The sequence below is a fragment of the Schistocerca cancellata genome, unplaced genomic scaffold, assembly GCF_023864275.1.
Source record: "Schistocerca cancellata isolate TAMUIC-IGC-003103 unplaced genomic scaffold, iqSchCanc2.1 HiC_scaffold_1144, whole genome shotgun sequence".
NCBI lineage: Eukaryota > Metazoa > Arthropoda > Insecta > Orthoptera > Acrididae > Schistocerca > Schistocerca cancellata.
Window position 1 is genome coordinate 3,813,729 of NW_026047143.1, and position 22,038 is coordinate 3,835,766.

Below are 22,038 nucleotides of genomic sequence, written 5' to 3' on the forward strand. Positions count from 1 at the left end.
AGTGAATTGTAACGTTCAGGGCCACCTAATGACGATGAATCACTCAAATTGCGTCCCGATTCAATACATCGTCCTCCAGCAGACTTGTCTCCATGGGTCTATTGCTGCCTCGGGCACCTTATGGCCGTTCTGCTGTGAGTCAAAGATTTTCGAATCGGACGAAAAACTGATAGTGAATTGTAACATTCAGAGCCACCTAATTACGATGGACCACACATATTGCGTCCCGATTCAATACATCGTCCTCCAGCCGACTTGACTTCATGGGTCTATAGCTGCCTCGGGCACCTTATGGCCGTTCTGCTGTGAGTCTAGATTATCGAATGGGACGAAAAACTGATAGTGAATTGTAACGTTCAGCGGAGGGCCTGTGCGGGGTGTGGCAGTGTCGTGCTGGAGGGCCCACTGGTAGCGATGTGGGCTTCCTCGCCTCGCCTCGCCTCGCCTCGCCTCGCCTCACACCAGGTGTCTGCGTAGTTTGCAGTGCATTCGCACCATTCCTATCCCTGTCCCTGTCCCCGTCCCGACTTGTCCCGACTTTGCTCGACTGCCGCTCGCTGCCGCTCGGGTCGTGGTCCATATGACAGCGCAAGCACGACAAACGTCTGCGGGACGAGACGAGACGAGACGAGACGACTAAGGAATCAATTCGTGGTTACAAATCAAATTTGGAACTCTACACTCCTACACAACAATAGGCGGTGACGTATTTCAGAAATCAACTGCCGATTCGTACTATTTTGTCGTTTTCAAAGTCTTCTTGGCAAACTTGTTTAGCACATTCTCCCTCAAACTGAGTTAATTACTGCATTTTCGTACCATTACAGTAGTTTAAAAGGCCTAAGGAAGCATCTTTGTCACAACAGAAAGGTAGTTTGAAAATTGGGCTGGCGACATAACAAAAAAAAAAAGGAAGGGAGCCAACAGCACCCGGGTTTCCCAGGCGGTCACCCATCCAAGTACTAGCCGGGCCCGATGATGCTTAACTTCGGTGATCGGACGACAACCGGTGTATTCATCATGGTATGGCCGTTGGCGCTCATCTAATGTTGGAGCTCGGCAGAATTCGCGTTCGGCTTTTCCCCCAACACACAAAATGTTAGTTTTCGGCCGCATTTGACGAGAGCGCTTCCTTCCGCAACCGCCAGTTCCTCGAGGACGGCGCGGGGAGGCGCGCCCGGCGTCCCAGCAGAGTGACGGCCGAATTGGCGGGCGCACCGCCACGTGTGTGAGACGCACTGCTGCTCGTTGCACCCCCTGTCATTCGCTGGGTGCGTGCAGCTTTCGACACTAGCGGAGGACGCATCTTGTCTCTGGTGTTCAGCGGAGGGCCTGTGCGATGTGTGGCAGTGTCGTGCTGGAGGGCCCACTGGTGGCGATGTGGGCTTCCTCGCCCCGCCTCGCCTCGCCTCGCCTCGCCTCGCCTCGCCTCACACCAGGTGTCTGCGTAGTTTGCAGTGCATTCGCACCATTCCTATCCCTGTCCCTGTCCCCGTCCCGACTTGTCCCGACTTTGCTCGACTGGCGCTCGCTGCCGCTCGGGTCGTGGTCCATATGACAGCGCAAGCACGACAAACGTCTGCGGGACGAGACGAGACGAGACGACTAAGGAATAAATTCGTGGTTACAAATCAAATTTGGAACTCTACACTCCTACACAACAATAGGCGGTGACGTATTTCAGAAATCACCTGCCGATTCGTACTATTTTGTCGTTTTCAAAGTCTTCTTGGCAAACTTGGTTAGCACATTCGCCCTCAAACTGAGTTAATTACTGCATTTTCGTACCATTACAGTAGTTTAAAAGGCTTAAGGAAGCATCTTTGTCACAACAGAAAGGTAGTTTGAAAATTGGTCTGGCGACATAACAAAAAAAAAAAACAGGAAGGGAGCCAACAGCACCCGGGTTTCCCAGGTGGTCACCCATCCAAGTACTAGCCGGGCCCGATGATTCTTAACTTCGGTGATCGGACGAGAACCGGTGTATTCATCATGGTATGGCCGTTGGCGCTCGTCTAATGTAGGAGCACGGCAGAATTCGCGTTCGGCTTTTCTCCCAACACACAAAATGTTAGTTTTCGGCCGCATTTGACGAAAGCGCTTCCTTCCGCAACCGCCAGTTCCTCGAGGACGGCGCGGGGAGGCACGCCCGGCGTCCCAGCAGAGTGACGGCCGAATTGGCGGGCGCACCGCCGCGTGTGTGAGACGCACTGCTGCTCGTTGCACCCCCTGTCATTCGCTGGGCGCGTGCAGCCTTCGACACTAGCGGAGGACGCATCTTGTCCCTGGTGTTCAGCGGAGGGCCTGTGCGGGGTGTGGCAGTGTCGTGCTGGAGGGCCCACTGGTAGCGATGTGGGCTTCCTCGCCTCGCCTCGCCTCGCCTCGCCTCGCCTCACACCAGGTGTCTGCGTAGTTTGCAGTGCATTCGCACCATTCCTATCCCTGTCCCTGTCCCCGTCCCGACTTGTCCCGACTTTGCTCGACTGCCGCTCGCTGCCGCTCGGGTCGTGGTCCATATGACAGCGCAAGCACGACAAACGTCTGCGGGACGAGACGAGACGAGACGAGACGACTAAGGAATCAATTCGTGGTTACAAATCAAATTTGGAACTCTACACTCCTACACAACAATAGGCGGTGACGTATTTCAGAAATCAACTGCCGATTCGTACTATTTTGTCGTTTTCAAAGTCTTCTTGGCAAACTTGTTTAGCACATTCTCCCTCAAACTGAGTTAATTACTGCATTTTCGTACCATTACAGTAGTTTAAAAGGCTTAAGGAAGCATCTTTGTCACAACAGAAAGGTAGTTTGAAAATTGGGCTGGCGACATAACAAAAAAAAAAAGGAAGGGAGCCAACAGCACCCGGGTTTCCCAGGCGGTCACCCATCCAAGTACTAGCCGGGCCCGATGATGCTTAACTTCGGTGATCGGACGACAACCGGTGTATTCATCATGGTATGGCCGTTGGCGCTCATCTAATGTTGGAGCTCGGCAGAATTCGCGTTCGGCTTTTCCCCCAACACACAAAATGTTAGTTTTCGGCCGCATTTGACGAGAGCGCTTCCTTCCGCAACCGCCAGTTCCTCGAGGACGGCGCGGGGAGGCGCGCCCGGCGTCCCAGCAGAGTGACGGCCGAATTGGCGGGCGCACCGCCACGTGTGTGAGACGCACTGCTGCTCGTTGCACCCCCTGTCATTCGCTGGGTGCGTGCAGCTTTCGACACTAGCGGAGGACGCATCTTGTCTCTGGTGTTCAGCGGAGGGCCTGTGCGATGTGTGGCAGTGTCGTGCTGGAGGGCCCACTGGTGGCGATGTGGGCTTCCTCGCCCCGCCTCGCCTCGCCTCGCCTCGCCTCGCCTCGCCTCACACCAGGTGTCTGCGTAGTTTGCAGTGCATTCGCACCATTCCTATCCCTGTCCCTGTCCCCGTCCCGACTTGTCCCGACTTTGCTCGACTGGCGCTCGCTGCCGCTCGGGTCGTGGTCCATATGACAGCGCAAGCACGACAAACGTCTGCGGGACGAGACGAGACGAGACGACTAAGGAATAAATTCGTGGTTACAAATCAAATTTGGAACTCTACACTCCTACACAACAATAGGCGGTGACGTATTTCAGAAATCACCTGCCGATTCGTACTATTTTGTCGTTTTCAAAGTCTTCTTGGCAAACTTGGTTAGCACATTCGCCCTCAAACTGAGTTAATTACTGCATTTTCGTACCATTACAGTAGTTTAAAAGGCTTAAGGAAGCATCTTTGTCACAACAGAAAGGTAGTTTGAAAATTGGTCTGGCGACATAACAAAAAAAAAAAACAGGAAGGGAGCCAACAGCACCCGGGTTTCCCAGGTGGTCACCCATCCAAGTACTAGCCGGGCCCGATGATTCTTAACTTCGGCGATCGGACGAGAACCGGTGTATTCATCATGGTATGGCCGTTGGCGCTCGTCTAATGTAGGAGCACGGCAGAATTCGCGTTCGGCTTTTCTCCCAACACACAAAATGTTAGTTTTCGGCCGCATTTGACGAAAGCGCTTCCTTCCGCAACCGCCAGTTCCTCGAGGACGGCGCGGGGAGGCACGCCCGGCGTCCCAGCAGAGTGACGGCCGAATTGGCGGGCGCACCGCCGCGTGTGTGAGACGCACTGCTGCTCGTTGCACCCCCTGTCATTCGCTGGGCGCGTGCAGCCTTCGACACTAGCGGAGGACGCATCTTGTCCCTGGTGTTCAGCGGAGGGCCTGTGCGGGGTGTGGCAGTGTCGTGCTGGAGGGCCCACTGGTAGCGATGTGGGCTTCCTCGCCTCGCCTCGCCTCGCCTCGCCTCGCCTCACACCAGGTGTCTGCGTAGTTTGCAGTGCATTCGCACCATTCCTATCCCTGTCCCTGTCCCCGTCCCGACTTGTCCCGACTTTGCTCGACTGCCGCTCGCTGCCGCTCGGGTCGTGGTCCATATGACAGCGCAAGCACGACAAACGTCTGCGGGACGAGACGAGACGAGACGAGACGACTAAGGAATCAATTCGTGGTTACAAATCAAATTTGGAACTCTACACTCCTACACAACAATAGGCGGTGACGTATTTCAGAAATCAACTGCCGATTCGTACTATTTTGTCGTTTTCAAAGTCTTCTTGGCAAACTTGTTTAGCACATTCTCCCTCAAACTGAGTTAATTACTGCATTTTCGTACCATTACAGTAGTTTAAAAGGCCTAAGGAAGCATCTTTGTCACAACAGAAAGGTAGTTTGAAAATTGGGCTGGCGACATAACAAAAAAAAAAAAACAGGAAGGGAGCCAACAGCACCCGGGTTTCCCAGGCGGTCACCCATCCAAGTACTAGCCGGGGCCGATGATGCTTAACTTCGGTGATCGGACGACAACCGGTGTATTCATCATGGTATGGCCGTTGGCGCTCATCTAATGTAGGAGCTCGGCAGAATTCGCGTTCGGCTTTTCTCCCAACACACAAAATGTTAGTTTTCGGCCGCATTTGACGAAAGCGCTTCCTTCCGCAACCGCCAGTTCCTCGAGGACGGCGCGGGGAGGCGCGCCCGGCGTCCCAGCAGAGTGACGGCCGAATTGGCGGGCGCACCGCCGCGTGTGTGAGACGCACTGCTGCTCGTTGCACCCCCTGTCATTCGCTGGGTGCGTGCAGCTTTCGCCACTAGCGGAGGACGCATCTTGTCCCTGGTGTTCAGCGGAGGGCCTGTGCGATGTGTGGCAGTGTCGTGCTGGAGGGCCCACTGGTGGCGATGTGGGCTTCCTCGCCCCGCCTCGCCACGCCTCGCCTCGCCTCACACCAGGTGTCTGCGTAGTTTGCAGTGCATTCGCACCATTCCTATCCCTGTCCCTGTCCCCGTCCCGACTTGTCCCGACTTTGCTCGACTGGCGCTCGCTGCCGCTCGGGTCGTGGTCCATATGACAGCGCAAGCACGACAAACGTCTGCGGGACGAGACGAGACGAGACGACTAAGGAATAAATTCGTGGTTACAAATCAAATTTGGAACTCTACACTCCTACACAACAATAGGCGGTGACGTATTTCAGAAATCACCTGCCGATTCGTACTATTTTGTCGTTTTCAAAGTCTTCTTGGCAAACTTGGTTAGCACATTCGCCCTCAAACTGAGTTAATTACTGCATTTTCGTACCATTACAGTAGTTTAAAAGGCTTAAGGAAGCATCTTTGTCACAACAGAAAGGTAGTTTGAAAATTGGGCTGGCGACATAACAAAAAAAAAAAAAAAAACAGGAAGGGAGCCAAGAGCACCCGGGTTTCCCAGGTGGTCACCCATCCAAGTACTAGCCGGGCCCGATGATTCTTAACTTCGGTGATCGGACGAGAACCGGTGTATTCATCATGGTATGGCCGTTGGCGCTCGTCTAATGTAGGAGCACGGCTGAATTCGCGTTCGGCTTTTCTCCCAACACACAAAATGTTAGTTTTCGGCCGCATTTGACGAAAGCGCTTCCTTCCGCAACCGCCAGTTCCTCGAGGACGGCGCGGGGAGGCACGCCCGGCGTCCCAGCAGAGTGACGGCCGAATTGGCGGGCGCACCGCCGCGTGTGTGAGACGCACTGCTGCTCGTTGCACCCCCTGTCATTCGCTGGGCGCGTGCAGCCTTCGACACTAGCGGAGGACGCATCTTGTCCCTGGTGTTCAGCGGAGGGCCTGTGCGGGGTGTGGCAGTGTCGTGCTGGAGGGCCCACTGGTAGCGATGTGGGCTTCCTCGCCTCGCCTCGCCTCGCCTCACACTAGGTGTCTGCGTAAGTTTGCAGTGCATTCGCACCATTCCTATCCCTGTCCCTGTCCCCGTCCCGACTTGTCCCGACTTTGCTCGACTGCCGCTCGCTGCCGCTCGGGTCGTAGTCCATATGACAGCGCAAGCACGACAAACGTCTGCGGGACGAGACGAGACGAGACGAGACGACTAAGGAATCAATTCGTGGTTACAAATCAAATTTGGAACTCTACACTCCTACACAACAATAGGCGGTGACGTATTTCAGAAATCAACTGCCGATTCGTACTATTTTGTCGTTTTCAAAGTCTTCTTGGCAAACTTGTTTAGCACATTCTCCCTCAAACTGAGTTAATTACTGCATTTTCGTACCATTACAGTAGTTTAAAAGGCCTAAGGAAGCATCTTTGTCACAACAGAAAGGTAGTTTGAAAATTGGGCTGGCGACATAACAAAAAAAAAAAGGAAGGGAGCCAACAGCACCCGGGTTTCCCAGGCGGTCACCCATCCAAGTACTAGCCGGGCCCGATGATGCTTAACTTCGGTGATCGGACGACAACCGGTGTATTCATCATGGTATGGCCGTTGGCGCTCATCTAATGTTGGAGCTCGGCAGAATTCGCGTTCGGCTTTTCCCCCAACACACAAAATGTTAGTTTTCGGCCGCATTTGACGAGAGCGCTTCCTTCCGCAACCGCCAGTTCCTCGAGGACGGCGCGGGGAGGCGCGCCCGGCGTCCCAGCAGAGTGACGGCCGAATTGGCGGGCGCACCGCCACGTGTGTGAGACGCACTGCTGCTCGTTGCACCCCCTGTCATTCGCTGGGTGCGTGCAGCTTTCGACACTAGCGGAGGACGCATCTTGTCTCTGGTGTTCAGCGGAGGGCCTGTGCGATGTGTGGCAGTGTCGTGCTGGAGGGCCCACTGGTGGCGATGTGGGCTTCCTCGCCCCGCCTCGCCTCGCCTCGCCTCGCCTCGCCTCGCCTCACACCAGGTGTCTGCGTAGTTTGCAGTGCATTCGCACCATTCCTATCCCTGTCCCTGTCCCCGTCCCGACTTGTCCCGACTTTGCTCGACTGGCGCTCGCTGCCGCTCGGGTCGTGGTCCATATGACAGCGCAAGCACGACAAACGTCTGCGGGACGAGACGAGACGAGACGACTAAGGAATAAATTCGTGGTTACAAATCAAATTTGGAACTCTACACTCCTACACAACAATAGGCGGTGACGTATTTCAGAAATCACCTGCCGATTCGTACTATTTTGTCGTTTTCAAAGTCTTCTTGGCAAACTTGGTTAGCACATTCGCCCTCAAACTGAGTTAATTACTGCATTTTCGTACCATTACAGTAGTTTAAAAGGCTTAAGGAAGCATCTTTGTCACAACAGAAAGGTAGTTTGAAAATTGGTCTGGCGACATAACAAAAAAAAAAAAAACAGGAAGGGAGCCAACAGCACCCGGGTTTCCCAGGTGGTCACCCATCCAAGTACTAGCCGGGCCCGATGATTCTTAACTTCGGTGATCGGACGAGAACCGGTGTATTCATCATGGTATGGCCGTTGGCGCTCGTCTAATGTAGGAGCACGGCAGAATTCGCGTTCGGCTTTTCTCCCAACACACAAAATGTTAGTTTTCGGCCGCATTTGACGAAAGCGCTTCCTTCCGCAACCGCCAGTTCCTCGAGGACGGCGCGGGGAGGCACGCCCGGCGTCCCAGCAGAGTGACGGCCGAATTGGCGGGCGCACCGCCGCGTGTGTGAGACGCACTGCTGCTCGTTGCACCCCCTGTCATTCGCTGGGCGCGTGCAGCCTTCGACACTAGCGGAGGACGCATCTTGTCCCTGGTGTTCAGCGGAGGGCCTGTGCGGGGTGTGGCAGTGTCGTGCTGGAGGGCCCACTGGTAGCGATGTGGGCTTCCTCGCCTCGCCTCGCCTCGCCTCGCCTCGCCTCACACCAGGTGTCTGCGTAGTTTGCAGTGCATTCGCACCATTCCTATCCCTGTCCCTGTCCCCGTCCCGACTTGTGCCGACTTTGCTCGACTGCCGCTCGCTGCCGCTCGGGTCGTGGTCCATATGACAGCGCAAGCACGACATACGTCTGCGGGACGAGACGAGACGAGACGAGACGACTAAGGAATCAATTCGTGGTTACAAATCAAATTTGGAACTCTACACTCCTACACAACAATAGGCGGTGACGTATTTCAGAAATCAACTGCCGATTCGTACTATTTTGTCGTTTTCAAAGTCTTCTTGGCAAACTTGTTTAGCACATTCTCCCTCAAACTGAGTTAATTACTGCATTTTCGTACCATTACAGTAGTTTAAAAGGCCTAAGGAAGCATTTTTGTCACAACAGAAAGGTAGTTTGAAAATTGGGCTGGCGACATAACAAAAAAAAAAAAAACAGGAAGGGAGCCAACAGCACCCGGGTTTCCCAGGCGGTCACCCATCCAAGTACTAGCCGGGGCCGATGATGCTTAACTTCGGTGATCGGACGACAACCGGTGTATTCATCATGGTATGGCCGTTGGCGCTCATCTAATGTAGGAGCTCGGCAGAATTCGCGTTCGGCTTTTCTCCCAACACACAAAATGTTAGTTTTCGGCCGCATTTGACGAAAGCGCTTCCTTCCGCAACCGCCAGTTCCTCGAGGACGGCGCGGGGAGGCGCGCCCGGCGTCCCAGCAGAGTGACGGCCGAATTGGCGGGCGCACCGCCGCGTGTGTGAGACGCACTGCTGCTCGTTGCACCCCCTGTCATTCGCTGGGTGCGTGCAGCTTTCGCCACTAGCGGAGGACGCATCTTGCCCCTGGTGTTCAGCGGAGGGCCTGTGCGATGTGTGGCAGTGTCGTGCTGGAGGGCCCACTGGTGGCGATGTGGGCTTCCTCGCCCCGCCTCGCCTCGCCTCGCCTCGCCTCACACCAGGTGTCTGCGTAGTTTGCAGTGCATTCGCACCATTCCTATCCCTGTCCCTGTCCCCGTCCCGACTTGTCCCGACTTTGCTCGACTGGCGCTCGCTGCCGCTCGGGTCGTGGTCCATATGACAGCGCAAGCACGACAAACGTCTGCGGGACGAGACGAGACGAGACGACTAAGGAATAAATTCGTGGTTACAAATCAAATTTGGAACTCTACACTCCTACACAACAATAGGCGGTGACGTATTTCAGAAATCACCTGCCGATTCGTACTATTTTGTCGTTTTCAAAGACTTCTTGGCAAATTTGGTTAGCACATTCGCCCTCAAACTGAGTTAATTACTGCATTTTCGTACCATTACAGTAGTTTAAAAGGCTTAAGGAAGCATCTTTGTCACAACAGAAAGGTAGTTTGAAAATTGGGCTGGCGACATAACAAAAAAAAAAAAAAACAGGAAGGGAGCCAACAGCACCCGGGTTTCCCAGGTGGTCACCCATCCAAGTACTAGCCGGGCCCGATGATTCTTAACTTCGGTGATCGGACGAGAACCGGTGTATTCATCATGGTATGGCCGTTGGCGCTCGTCTAATGTAGGAGCACGGCAGAATTCGCGTTCGGCTTTTCTCCCAACACACAAAATGTTAGTTTTCGGCCGCATTTGACGAAAGCGCTTCCTTCCGCAACCGCCAGTTCCTCGAGGACGGCGCGGGGAGGCACGCCCGGCGTCCCAGCAGAGTGACGGCCGAATTGGCGGGCGCACCGCCGCGTGTGTGAGACGCACTGCTGCTCGTTGCACCCCCTGTCATTCGCTGGGCGCGTGCAGCCTTCGACACTAGCGGAGGACGCATCTTGTCCCTGGTGTTCAGCGGAGGGCCTGTGCGGGGTGTGGCAGTGTCGTGCTGGAGGGCCCACTGGTAGCGATGTGGGCTTCCTCGCCTCGCCTCGCCTCGCCTCACACCAGGTGTCTGCGTAAGTTTGCAGTGCATTCGCACCATTCCTATCCCTGTCCCTGTCCCCGTCCCGACTTGTCCCGACTTTGCTCGACTGCCGCTCGCTGCCGCTCGGGTCGTAGTCCATATGACAGCGCAAGCACGACAAACGTCTGCGGGACGAGACGAGACGAGACGACTAAGGAATAAATTCGTGGTTACAAATCAAATTTGGAACTCTACACTCCTACACAACAATAGGCGGTGACGTATTTCAGAAATCACCTGCCGATTCGTACTATTTTGTCGTTTTCAAAGTCTTCTTGGCAAACTTGGTTAGCACATTCGCCCTCAAACTGAGTTAATTACTGCATTTTCGTACCATTACAGTAGTTTAAAAGGCTTAAGGAAGCATCTTTGTCACAACAGAAAGGTAGTTTGAAAATTGGGCTGGCGACATAACAAAAAAAAAAAAAACAGGAAGGGAGCCAACAGCACCCGGGTTTCCCAGGTGGTCACCCATCCAAGTACTAGCCGGGCCCGATGATGATTAACTTCGGTGATCGGACGAGAACCGGTGTATTCATCATGGTATGGCCGTTGGCGCTCATCTAATGTAGGAGCACGGCAGAATTCGCGTTCGGCTTTTCTCCCAACACACAAAATGTTAGTTTTCGGCCGCATTTGACGAAAGCGCTTCCTTCCGCAACCGCCAGTTCCTCGAGGACGGCGCGGGGAGGCACGCCCGGCGTCCCAGCAGAGTGACGGCCGAATTGGCGGGCGCACCGCCGCGTGTGTGAGACGCACTGCTGCTCGTTGCACCCCCTGTCATTCGCTGGGCGCGTGCAGCCTTCGACACTAGCGGAGGACGCATCTTGTCCCTGGTGTTCAGCGGAGGGCCTGTGCGGGGTGTGGCAGTGTCGTGCTGGAGGGCCCACTGGTAGCGATGTGGGCTTCCTCGCCTCGCCTCGCCTCGCCTCGCCTCGCCTCACACCAGGTGTCTGCGTAGTTTGCAGTGCATTCGCACCATTCCTATCCCTGTCCCTGTCCCCGTCCCGACTTGTCCCGACTTTGCTCGACTGGCGCTCGCTGCCGCTCGGGTCGTGGTCCATATGACAGCGCAAGCACGACAAACGTCTGCGGGACGAGACGAGACGAGACGAGACGACTAAGGAATAAATTCGTGGTTACAAATCAAATTTGGAACTCTACACTCCTACACAACAATAGGCGGTGACGTATTTCAGAAATCACCTGCCGATTCGTACTATTTTGTCGTTTTCAAAGTCTTCTTGGCAAACTTGGTTAGCACATTCGCCCTCAAACTGAGTTAATTACTGCATTTTCGTACCATTACAGTAGTTTAAAAGGCTTAAGGAAGCATCTTTGTCACAACAGAAAGGTAGTTTGAAAATTGGGCTGGCGACATAACAAAAAAAAAAAAAACAGGAAGGGAGCCAACAGCACCCGGGTTTCCCAGGTGGTCACCCATCCAAGTACTAGCCGGGCCCGATGATTCTTAACTTCGGTGATCGGACGAGAACCGGTGTATTCATCATGGTATGGCCGTTGGCGCTCGTCTAATGTAGGAGCACGGCAGAATTCGCGTTCGGCTTTTCTCCCAACACACAAAATGTTAGTTTTCGGCCGCATTTGACGAAAGCGCTTCCTTCCGCAACCGCCAGTTCCTCGAGGACGGCGCGGGGAGGCACGCCCGGCGTCCCAGCAGAGTGACGGCCGAATTGGCGGGCGCACCGCCGCGTGTGTGAGACGCACTGCTGCTCGTTGCACCCCCTGTCATTCGCTGGGCGCGTGCAGCCTTCGACACTAGCGGAGGACGCATCTTGTCCCTGGTGTTCAGCGGAGGGCCTGTGCGGGGTGTGGCAGTGTCGTGCTGGAGGGCCCACTGGTAGCGATGTGGGCTTCCTCGCCTCGCCTCGCCTCGCCTCGCCTCACACCAGGTGTCTGCGTAGTTTGCAGTGCATTCGCACCATTCCTATCCCTGTCCCTGTCCCCGTCCCGACTTGTGCCGACTTTGCTCGACTGCCGCTCGCTGCCGCTCGGGTCGTGGTCCATATGACAGCGCAAGCACGACAAACGTCTGCGGGACGAGACGAGACGAGACGAGACGAGACGAGACGACTAAGGAATAAATTCGTGGTTACAAATCAAATTTGGAACTCTACACTCCTACACAACAATAGGCGGTGACGTATTTCAGAAATCACCTTCCGATTCGTACTGTTTTGTCGTTTTCAAAGTCTTCTTGGCAAACTTGGTTAGCACATTCTCCCTCAAACTGAGTTAATTACTGCATTTTCGTACCATTACAGTAGTGTAAAAGGCTTAAGGAAGCATCTTTGTCACAACAGAAAGGTAGTTTGAAAGTTGGGCTGGCGACATAACAAAAAAAAAAAACAGGAAGGGAGCCAACAGCACCCGGGTTTCCCAGGTGGTCACCCATCCAAGTACTAGCCGGGCCCGATGATTCTTAACTTCGGTGATCGGACGAGAACCGGTGTATTCATCATGGTATGGCCGTTGGCGCACATCTGATGTAGGAGCACGGCAGAATTCGCGTTCGGCTTTTCTCCCAACACACAAAATGTTAGTTTTCGGCCGCATTTGACGAAAGCGCTTCCTTCCGCAACCGCCAGTTCCTCGAGGACGGCGCGGGGAGGCGCGCCCTGCGTCCCAGCAGAGTGACGGCCGAATTGGCGGGCGCACCGCCGCGTGTGTGAGACGCACTGCTGCTCGTTGCAGCCCCTGTCATTCGCTGGGCGCGTGCAGCCTTCGACACTAGCGGAGGACGCATCTTGTCCCTGGTGTTCAGCGGAGGGCTTGTGCGGGGTGTGGCAGTGTCGTGCTGGAGGGCCCACTGGTAGCGATGTGGGCTTCCTCGCCTCGCCTCGCCTCGCCTCGCCTCGCCTCGCACCAGGTGTCTGCGTAGTTTGCAGTGCATTCGCACCATTCCTATCCCTGTCCCTGTCCCCGTCCCGACTTGTGCCGACTTTGCTCGACTGCCGCTCGCTGCCGCTCGGGTCGTGGTCCATATGACAGCGCAAGCACGACAAACGTCTGCGGGACGAGACGAGACGAGACGAGACGAGACGACTAAGGAATAAATTCGTGGTTACAAATCAAATTTGGAACTCTACACTCCTACACAACAATAGGCGGTGACGTATTTCAGAAATCACCTTCCGATTCGTACTGTTTTGTCGTTTTCAAAGTCTTCTTGGCAAACTTGGTTAGCACATTCTCCCTCAAACTGTGTTAATTACTGCATTTTCGTACCATTACAGTAGTTTAAAAGGCTTAAGGAAGCATCTTTGTCACAACAGAAAGGTAGTTTGAAAATTGGGCTGGCGACATAACAAAAAAAAAACAGGAAGGGAGCCAACAGCACCCGGGTTTCCCAGGTGGTCACCCATCCAAGTACTAGCCGGGCCCGATGATTCTTAACTTCGGTGATCGGACGAGAACCGGTGTATTCATCATGGTATGGCCGTTGGCGCTCATCTAATGTAGGAGCACGGCAGAATTCGCGTTCGGCTTTTCTCCCAACACACAAAATGTTAGTTTTCGGCCGCATTTGACGAAAGCGCTTCCTTCCGCAACCGCCAGTTCCTCGAGGACGGCGCGGGGAGGCGCGCCCGGCGTCCCAGCAGAGTGACGGCCGAATTGGCGGGCGCACCGCCGCGTGTGTGAGACGCACTGCTGCTCGTTGCACCCCCTGTCATTCGCTGGGCGCGTGCAGCCTTCGACACTAGCGGAGGACGCATCTTGTCCCTGGTGTTCAGCGGAGGGCCTGTGCGGGGTGTGGCAGTGTCGTGCTGGAGGGCCCACTGGTAGCGATGTGGGCTTCCTCGCCTCGCCTCGCCTCGCCTCGCCTCGCCTCACACCAGGTGTCTGCGTAGTTTGCAGTGCATTCGCACCATTCCTATCCCTGTCCCTGTCCCCGTCCCGACTTGTGCCGACTTTGCTCGACTGCCGCTCGCTGCCGCTCGGGTCGTGGCCCATATGACAGCGCAAGCACGACAAACGTCTGCGGGACGAGACGAGACGAGACGAGACGAGACGACTAAGGAATAAATTCGTGGTTACAAATCAAATTTGGAACTCTACACTCCTACACAACAATAGGCGGTGACGTATTTCAGAAATCACCTTCCGATTCGTACTGTTTTGTCGTTTTCAAAGTCTTCTTGGCAAACTTGGTTAGCACATTCTCCCTCAAACTGAGTTAATTACTGCATTTTCGTACCATTACAGTAGTTTAAAAGGCTTAAGGAAGCATCTTTGTCACAACAGAAAGGTAGTTTGAAAATTGGGCTGGCGACATAACAAAAAAAAAAACAGGAAGGGAGCCAACAGCACCCGGGTTTCCCAGGTGGTCACCCATCCAAGTACTAGCCGGGCCCGATGATTCTTAACTTCGGTGATCGGACGAGAACCGGTGTATTCATCATGGTATGGCCGTTGGCGCTCATCTAGTGTAGGAGCACGGCAGAATTCGCGTTCGGCTTTTCTCCCAACACACAAAATGTTAGTTTTCGGCCGCATTTGACGAAAGCGCTTCCTTCCGCAACCGCCAGTTCCTCGAGGACGGCGCGGGGAGGCGCGCCCGGCGTCCCAGCAGAGTGACGGCCGAATTGGCGGGCGCACCGCCGCGTGTGTGAGACGCACTGCTGCTCGTTGCAGCCCCTGTCATTCGCTGGGCGCGTGCAGCCTTCGACACTAGCGGAGGACGCATCTTGTCCCTGGTGTTCAGCGGAGGGCCTGTGCGGGGTGTGGCAGTGTCGTGCTGGAGGGCCCACTGGTAGCGATGTGGGCTTCCTCGCCTCGCCTCGCCTCGCCTCGCCTCGCCTCGCCTCACACCAGGTGTCTGCGTAGTTTGCAGTGCATTCGCACCATTCCTATCCCTGTCCCTGTCCCCGTCCCGACTTGTGCCGACTTTGCTCGACTGCCGCTCGCTGCCGCTCGGGTCGTGGTCCATATGACAGCGCAAGCACGACAAACGTCTGCGGGACGAGACGAGACGAGACGAGACGAGACGACTAAGGAATAAATTCGTGGTTACAAATCAAATTTGGAACTCTACACTCCTACACAACAATAGGCGGTGACGTATTTCAGAAATCACCTTCCGATTCGTACTGTTTTGTCGTTTTCAAAGTCTTCTTGGCAAACTTGGTTAGCACATTCTCCCTCAAACTGAGTTAATTACTGCATTTTCGTACCATTACAGTAGTTTAAAAGGCTTAAGGAAGCATCTTTGTCACAACAGAAAGGTAGTTTGAAAATTGGGCTGGCGACATAACAAAAAAAAAACAGGAAGGGAGCCAACAGCACCCGGGTTTCCCAGGTGGTCACCCATCCAAGTACTAGCCGGGCCCGATGATTCTTAACTTCGGTGATCGGACGAGAACCGGTGTATTCATCATGGTATGGCCGTTGGCGCTCATCTAATGTAGGAGCACGGCAGAATTCGCGTTCGGCTTTTCTCCCAACACACAAAATGTTAGTTTTCGGCCGCATTTGACGAAAGCGCTTCCTTCCGCAACCGCCAGTTCCTCGAGGACGGCGCGGGGAGGCGCGCCCGGCGTCCCAGCAGAGTGACGGCCGAATTGGCGGGCGCACCGCCGCGTGTGTGAGACGCACTGCTGCTCGTTGCACCCCCTGTCATTCGCTGGGCGCGTGCAGCCTTCGACACTAGCGGAGGACGCATCTTGTCCCTGGTGTTCAGCGGAGGGCCTGTGCGGGGTGTGGCAGTGTCGTGCTGGAGGGCCCACTGGTAGCGATGTGGGCTTCCTCGCCTCGCCTCGCCTCGCCTCGCCTCGCCTCACACCAGGTGTCTGCGTAGTTTGCAGTGCATTCGCACCATTCCTATCCCTGTCCCTGTCCCCGTCCCGACTTGTGCCGACTTTGCTCGACTGCCGCTCGCTGCCGCTCGGGTCGTGGTCCATATGACAGCGCAAGCACGACAAACGTCTGCGGGACGAGACGAGACGAGACGAGACGAGACGACTAAGGAATAAATTCGTGGTTACAAATCAAATTTGGAACTCTACACTCCTACACAACAATAGGCGGTGACGTATTTCAGAAATCACCTGCCGATTCGTACTATTTTGTCGTTTTCAAAGTCTTCTTGGCAAACTTGGTTAGCACATTCTCCCTCAAACTGAGTTAATTACTGCATTTTCGTACCATTACAGTAGTTTAAAAGGCTTAAAGAAGCATCTTTGTCACAACAGAAAGGTAGTTTGAAAATTGGGCTGGCGACATAACAAAAAAAAAAACAGGAAGGGAGCCAGCAGCACCTTTTTTTTTTTTTTTTTTTTTTTTTTTTTTTTTTTATGTCGGGCCTCCCATCTCCCCTTATAGCCCGGCCGTGTCGCTCTCCACAAAATGCCTTCTATTGGCGAGCTTCATGAGCTATGAAGGTGCTGTTGACTCCATGTCCCACGACGAACGGACGAAAAGAAAGTCTGTATCCGCCTTTGGTGTCCTTAAAACGGTCGACGTCCGTCGGGAAAAAGCGGCAAGAGAAAAAAAAAACCATAATCCAGCAATCTTCTGCATGGAGACAATGACTCCGCCAGGGAAACAAAATCCAGTAGAAATAAAACCACTTCCTTAGTGTCACTATTACCGGGAAAGTTCCACACCAGTAAAACTGAGGGGTAAAGTCCATCAGGTGGACAAGTGAAACGAAAAGGAAAAAAAAAACAAAAAAATGAAAGTCACTGCGTGGTAACACTAGTGAAAATTGAAAATATCACTGCCGCCACATGGGAGACCTACAGGAGAAAACCAGTGCTTGTAAATAAAAGTGCCGATGTCCACAGCATAAAAAATCAGAATCAAGAAAAAGGTAAACTGTACCGGAAATAAAAAAAGACACAGATAAGAAAAAAAAAGAGTTCCTCTGAGTACACGTATTTCCATAAGTGTTCGTTCCTTGAAAAACACAGCTTGAGCGGTCAAAATAGAATAGTATACCAAACCGTCATAAACATGTTAAGCATCCACCGACATCCGGGAAAAGGCATGAGCAAGTGCAACCTTCAAAAAATTTGCAAAAGTAGCACGATAGCCAGGCAAAGCTTCAGTTTGTTCATGCTGAGTCCATAAATAGGTAAGAAAGTCCAATTCAGTAGTCAATTTCAGGTGAAACATTGCAAAAACGGTATGACCCAGGAGCCACACCGTAGCATTCTTCTTTGTATTCGGGTAGGCGACGCATTGAGGAATTAAGGCGTCGGTCGGCAAGACTGAACGCGTATCCACTCGAGTGATTAGGCGAATCATATCTCTGGCGGCATCCCAAACACTGCAAAAATGTCCACACACTAAACGGTGTTCAAGTGTATCTTCCGCATCACACAAGTCGCAAGCTCCAGACGAGATGAGGTTGATGGAATGGAGCTTCGAATTTGTAGGGAAGGTACGATGCACAACCCTGTACCACACGGCGTGTACAGAGGGAGGAAGAACATGGCTGGCAAGATTTTTCCATACCGCGACCCAATTATACCACGGTAGCCGATACTCCCACTTACAACGCACAGGTGATCCACGGAAAGCAGAAACGACGTCGCAGACTCGAAGACTGGGAACGTCACATAGCGCGAGGTAGCTGTTGTCCATATAGTAACGACGCACATAGTTAAGAAAAAAGGGAATGTGCGCGACATTCACCGGCGCCTCCACTGATAGAGGACGATACATACTGAAGACCGCCGCAGTGGTACCGTTCGGGGCCCTCTCCATAACAACGGTGGTCCGTTTCCAAAGGAGAGCAGAGCACTTCGCGCGAAGATCTACTAAACCCAAACCACCATCTGTCGGGCTTAGAGTACAGGTGTCATACTAGACTTTAAAAATGTCACCTCGCCATAAAAACCAATACACCGCCTGCTTGAGGGCACGTTCCAACTGCCGAGGCAGTGGAAGGACCTGTGCGAGGTACCACACCCTGGCCAGAATGTTAGTATTGATCAAGGCCACCTTGTCACGAAGCGCCAACGTGCGAGCCGCATAGATCTTGGCAACGGCGCGCACCTTATGGAGCGTAGACCGCCAATTGAGCGCCTCCATCCGTTGTGGACGAGAAGAAAAAAGCACGCCCAGGACTTTGTGCTGTTCGCGGACACAAAACCAGCTCCGCTGTATGGACCGTGCGCGGGGTGTAAGAGGCAAACAAACAGTCTTAGTTGGGTTGACAATGGCACCTGTAGCTTTTTCAAAGCGTTGCAGTGCACCATATAGAGTGTCAACGTCATCAGAATGGCCAAGAAAAACGCCAAGATCGTCGGCGTACGCCTTGCAAATGAGGCGGTGCGTCCCTATCTGAATGCCACGGCAGTCGCGGCCGATAATTCGCAGCAACGGATCTAAAGCTACAGAAAAAAGGGCCATTGAAAGGGGACACCCCTGCCGCACCGAGCGCCCAACACGGAAAGCTGGCGTCAAGTGGCCATTGACACTAACACGTGACGTCGCATTTTGTAAAAGATGCTTTACCACAGTCGTAAACTTAAAACCGAAGCCCATCCGCACAAGAACCTGGCGGAGGTACACATGGCTAATGCGGTCGAAAGCATTTTTGAAATCAATTAAGAAGATGGCAGCTGTCGGCAGTCTCGCACTTTTAACAAAACCGATACAGTCGCGATAGGCGAGGACGGCATCAAAAATGTTTCGACCCTGCACAGCACATGATTGACTATCACTGAGGACCGACGGTAAAACAACTTTAAGGCGTTGAGCCACGCATCGCGTTACAATCTTAAAATCGGCGTTCAGTAAAGTGATCGGCCGAACAGCGTCAATGCAGGGCGTCGCAGTCGATTTGGGAACCAATGTCACTACCCCCTCCTCAAACGCAGCAGGGATAACAGCACCATCCCGTATTTCATTTAAAAGAGCCACAAAAACATCACGAAAAAGATCATAAAATTTCAGATAAAATTCAGCAGGAATGCCGTCGGGACCAGGCGATTTACTTTTAGGGCTTCCTCGGATAGCATCGTACAGGTCGTCAGGTACATAAGCAGCATTTAAAAGCGTCCTATCCGTACGAGTTAAAACATGAGGTATGACGTGTAAAAAATCCCGCAACGCAATACAATCAACATCCAGCGCACGGAAAAGGGAACTAAAATGAGTAAAAACATCCCGCTCAATGTCGGACTGGACAGTAGTCCGTCTACCGTCGCACTGTTTCCAGGTACCGATGTGCAGACGGGCGCGCCGCCTGCGTTCCCTATGCAGATGATAAAGCGACAATGGTTCGCCATCCACAACCCCCGCAGGCTGGCTGCGGACGACGACACCGCCACTAACAGCACGCAAATCAGCGAGAAGCTTACGCTGGAACTGCTTAAAAGCGGGCAGCAAGGCAGGCTGTGACGTCACGCGCAGCGCGAGGTCTTGTAAACACGCCTGATGGAAGCGGGCGGTAGCGCGACGCCACCGAGCCGCCTCGCGGCTAAAATCCATTAAAAACCGCCTGATCACCGGCTTGGCCTCCCCGACCCACCACTCCAGCACACTACAGTCACCTCGCTTGGTCCCGAGCAATTTCTGCCACAGATTGGTAAAACACGTCACAAAATGGTCGTCGTTCAATAATGCACAATTAAATTTCCACAAATTCTTTCGCCTGGGAACACAAAATCTAGGCAATAAAAGCTGACAAAGGTAACCGGAATGATCAGAAAACAGCACGGGAAACATTTCCGTGCGGCAAATACGGGCAGAAAGCGGGGCAGAAACGTAAATTCTGTCCAGGCGGCTGTGCCCCGTGGGATAAAAATGAGTAAAATGCGTAACATCAGGGTTTAAAACACGCCACGTATCAACGAGCTGAAAACTGCGAACCAAGTCGCCGAGCTCGCGACAAATGTTAGGACGAGGCACCTGATCAACAACATCTAAAACGCAATTAAAATCGCCGCCTACAACTAAAGCATCCACATTCCGGTGTAACAGCGCACACAATTCCTGCCCATAAAAAACAGCTCTCGCCGGCTTATCGTTCCCAGACGGAGCATAGACGTTAACAAATACAACGCCCAGTATAGTGCAACTAACGGCACGACCATTAGGTAAAATAGCAACATTTGAAATAGCGAGGTCAGAACGTACTAAAATGGCAGTTCCTGTACTGTGATCCGGTAAAACATTGTCAATAACAGTAAAGTCACTAAAATCGTGTAAAAAGACAAGGGCATCACGCGTCACCTCTTGTAAAAACACAACATGGCAGTGGTGATCACGTAAAAAGTTCTTAAAAGCCAGTATCTTACACGGGTGACTCAATTTGTTAAGATTAATGGTGACAACATTCCACTGGCTAAAATCGTAAGTCATAGACTCACACAATTAAAAGACACACACAAAAGTAAAACACACATAAAACACGGGAGGTGCAGGTGCGCGACAGGGGAGGGGGCACACAGGACACACACTACGTCTCCCCACCCTCCACAACATCCTTCGCCCACTCCGAAGGCTCGAAGGGGGAGAGGGGCGGCAGGGTGGCAGTAGCCGTCACGCCAGAAGCGACCGACACAGAATCCTTAACGGACATCTCCACGTCGGAAGAAGGCACCGACACGCGGTCGTGAATAGAAGGACCAGCGCGACGACGGTGTACATCCTCTGCCTTCCGTTTAGTCGACAGAGATGCCGCAGTCACAGCCGAAACCGTGTCTGGCGCTAAAACAGGCACATCTACAGAGGCGGGTTGACTTAACACAGTCCGTAGATGGCGAACAGCAACGTCACGTTGCTGCGCTGCAACACTCAGATCAGCTGACTGTGCGTGGCGAGAGGAGGCACGCTGCTGCTGTTGTTGTTGTTTGCGCGGCGGCTGACGCCCGGAGCCGGCAGCCTGAGGCGGCCGTAGCTCCACGTCGAGGTCGCGCCGCCCGGCGCGGCGTTGCGACGCCCAAGAAGAGGCGGGGGGGCGCCCTACTGGGGACGGACTACGGTCACCTCGCGCTAAACCTCTGTCGTAGGAAGGGGAGCTACTGGCACTGCGGAAGCGTTGCCTACTGGAACTGCGAGAACGAGCTTCATCCCGCTGCGGTTTTGGTTCCACAAAAACATCGCTCGATTCCGCAACAGGAAGAGGCTCAGAAACGTCAGAGGGTGCAACGACGGGTGCAGGCACAGAAGGAGAGGGCTCCGCCTGCGACACAGTGGGGGCAACAGAGTCCGAATTAGGGCGCGAAACAACATCGGTTACCGACTGCGGCACGGAGTCAGAGACTGTCTCCGATACAACAGCACCCACAACCGGTTGAACAACAGCAGGCACGTTTTCCGAAACCGTGGACAAAGAGTCCTGGCCGGTAGTCGCAACAGCAGAGACACTATGATCAGCAGACACATCCATCGCTTCCGCGGCGGCAGCAAGATTAACATCTGCCGCACGCCGCGCGGGCGCGGGGGGGGCGGAACCCAAGACCGTTGCGGCGACGGAAGCAAAACTAACTCCTTGCAAATCGGCCTCAAGCGGTAGCTGAACAGGCCGTTTTCGCTTCGGACAATCCTGCCTATAATGGCCAACACCATTACAAAAGGAGCAAGTTTGTGGCTGGCCACTGTACGTGACAAACGCACGGTGACCGTTTACCAAAATAAAAGACGGAATATGCTGCCTAACCACCATCTTAACACTGCGCACACCGTTCTCGACTTGAAATATATACGCAGACGACCATTTCTGCTTCACGACAGATAAAACAGTGCCATATGGCCGCAAGTGACGAGAAATAGTGTCATTACGTATTTCAAACGGAAGGTTAAATATCCGTATATGTCGAAGACCAAAACCAGCGTGAGACACAGTGACATTACTAATATTTCCGTTAAGGTGTCGAAATTTGCGAACACCGTCATTAACAGAAACTACAGCATCACACAGA

The 22,038-nt window shown here is 53.5% G+C and overlaps 1 protein-coding gene and 16 non-coding genes across 17 annotated transcripts; all 17 read right to left on the reverse strand.

Moving 5' to 3' along the window:
- Positions 1–918: 918 nt before the first annotated feature.
- On the reverse strand, positions 919–1,037 carry LOC126159747 (5S ribosomal RNA). The gene has a single exon (XR_007534591.1). It is a non-coding gene; the product is annotated as a 5S ribosomal RNA (ribosomal RNA).
- Positions 1,038–1,890: 853 nt separating this feature from the next.
- Positions 1,891–2,009, reverse strand: LOC126159667 (5S ribosomal RNA). The gene has a single exon (XR_007534516.1). It is a non-coding gene; the product is annotated as a 5S ribosomal RNA (ribosomal RNA).
- Positions 2,010–2,854: 845 nt separating this feature from the next.
- Positions 2,855–2,973, reverse strand: LOC126159748 (5S ribosomal RNA). Its single transcript, XR_007534592.1, has one exon. It is a non-coding gene; the product is annotated as a 5S ribosomal RNA (ribosomal RNA).
- Positions 2,974–3,826: 853 nt separating this feature from the next.
- Positions 3,827–3,945, reverse strand: LOC126159740 (5S ribosomal RNA). Its single transcript, XR_007534584.1, has one exon. It is a non-coding gene; the product is annotated as a 5S ribosomal RNA (ribosomal RNA).
- Positions 3,946–4,794: 849 nt separating this feature from the next.
- Positions 4,795–4,913, reverse strand: LOC126159757 (5S ribosomal RNA). The gene has a single exon (XR_007534600.1). It is a non-coding gene; the product is annotated as a 5S ribosomal RNA (ribosomal RNA).
- Positions 4,914–5,761: 848 nt separating this feature from the next.
- On the reverse strand, positions 5,762–5,880 carry LOC126159759 (5S ribosomal RNA). The gene has a single exon (XR_007534602.1). It is a non-coding gene; the product is annotated as a 5S ribosomal RNA (ribosomal RNA).
- An 836-nt stretch (positions 5,881–6,716) lies between these two features.
- LOC126159749 (5S ribosomal RNA) lies at positions 6,717–6,835 on the reverse strand. The gene has a single exon (XR_007534593.1). It is a non-coding gene; the product is annotated as a 5S ribosomal RNA (ribosomal RNA).
- An 855-nt stretch (positions 6,836–7,690) lies between these two features.
- Positions 7,691–7,809, reverse strand: LOC126159668 (5S ribosomal RNA). Its single transcript, XR_007534517.1, has one exon. It is a non-coding gene; the product is annotated as a 5S ribosomal RNA (ribosomal RNA).
- Positions 7,810–8,659: 850 nt separating this feature from the next.
- On the reverse strand, positions 8,660–8,778 carry LOC126159758 (5S ribosomal RNA). The gene has a single exon (XR_007534601.1). It is a non-coding gene; the product is annotated as a 5S ribosomal RNA (ribosomal RNA).
- Positions 8,779–9,624: 846 nt separating this feature from the next.
- On the reverse strand, positions 9,625–9,743 carry LOC126159669 (5S ribosomal RNA). Its single transcript, XR_007534518.1, has one exon. It is a non-coding gene; the product is annotated as a 5S ribosomal RNA (ribosomal RNA).
- Positions 9,744–10,579: 836 nt separating this feature from the next.
- LOC126159556 (5S ribosomal RNA) lies at positions 10,580–10,698 on the reverse strand. Its single transcript, XR_007534412.1, has one exon. It is a non-coding gene; the product is annotated as a 5S ribosomal RNA (ribosomal RNA).
- Positions 10,699–11,548: 850 nt separating this feature from the next.
- Positions 11,549–11,667, reverse strand: LOC126159670 (5S ribosomal RNA). Its single transcript, XR_007534519.1, has one exon. It is a non-coding gene; the product is annotated as a 5S ribosomal RNA (ribosomal RNA).
- Positions 11,668–12,520: 853 nt separating this feature from the next.
- LOC126159672 (5S ribosomal RNA) lies at positions 12,521–12,639 on the reverse strand. The gene has a single exon (XR_007534521.1). It is a non-coding gene; the product is annotated as a 5S ribosomal RNA (ribosomal RNA).
- Positions 12,640–13,490: 851 nt separating this feature from the next.
- On the reverse strand, positions 13,491–13,609 carry LOC126159674 (5S ribosomal RNA). Its single transcript, XR_007534522.1, has one exon. It is a non-coding gene; the product is annotated as a 5S ribosomal RNA (ribosomal RNA).
- Positions 13,610–14,461: 852 nt separating this feature from the next.
- Positions 14,462–14,580, reverse strand: LOC126159675 (5S ribosomal RNA). The gene has a single exon (XR_007534523.1). It is a non-coding gene; the product is annotated as a 5S ribosomal RNA (ribosomal RNA).
- Positions 14,581–15,436: 856 nt separating this feature from the next.
- Positions 15,437–15,555, reverse strand: LOC126159676 (5S ribosomal RNA). Its single transcript, XR_007534524.1, has one exon. It is a non-coding gene; the product is annotated as a 5S ribosomal RNA (ribosomal RNA).
- A 5,018-nt stretch (positions 15,556–20,573) lies between these two features.
- Positions 20,574–21,506, reverse strand: LOC126159439 (uncharacterized). The gene has a single exon (XM_049916548.1). It carries the CDS (start codon positions 21,504–21,506, stop codon positions 20,574–20,576), a length of 933 nt encoding a protein of 310 aa, XP_049772505.1.
- Between the last annotated feature and the right edge of the window lie 532 nt (positions 21,507–22,038).

Bases quoted from the DNA above. Each gene is read 5' to 3' on its own strand.
- LOC126159439 (XM_049916548.1), bottom strand. From the start codon at position 21,506: ATGGATGTGTCTGCTGATCATAGTGTCTCTGCTGTTGCGACTACCGGC.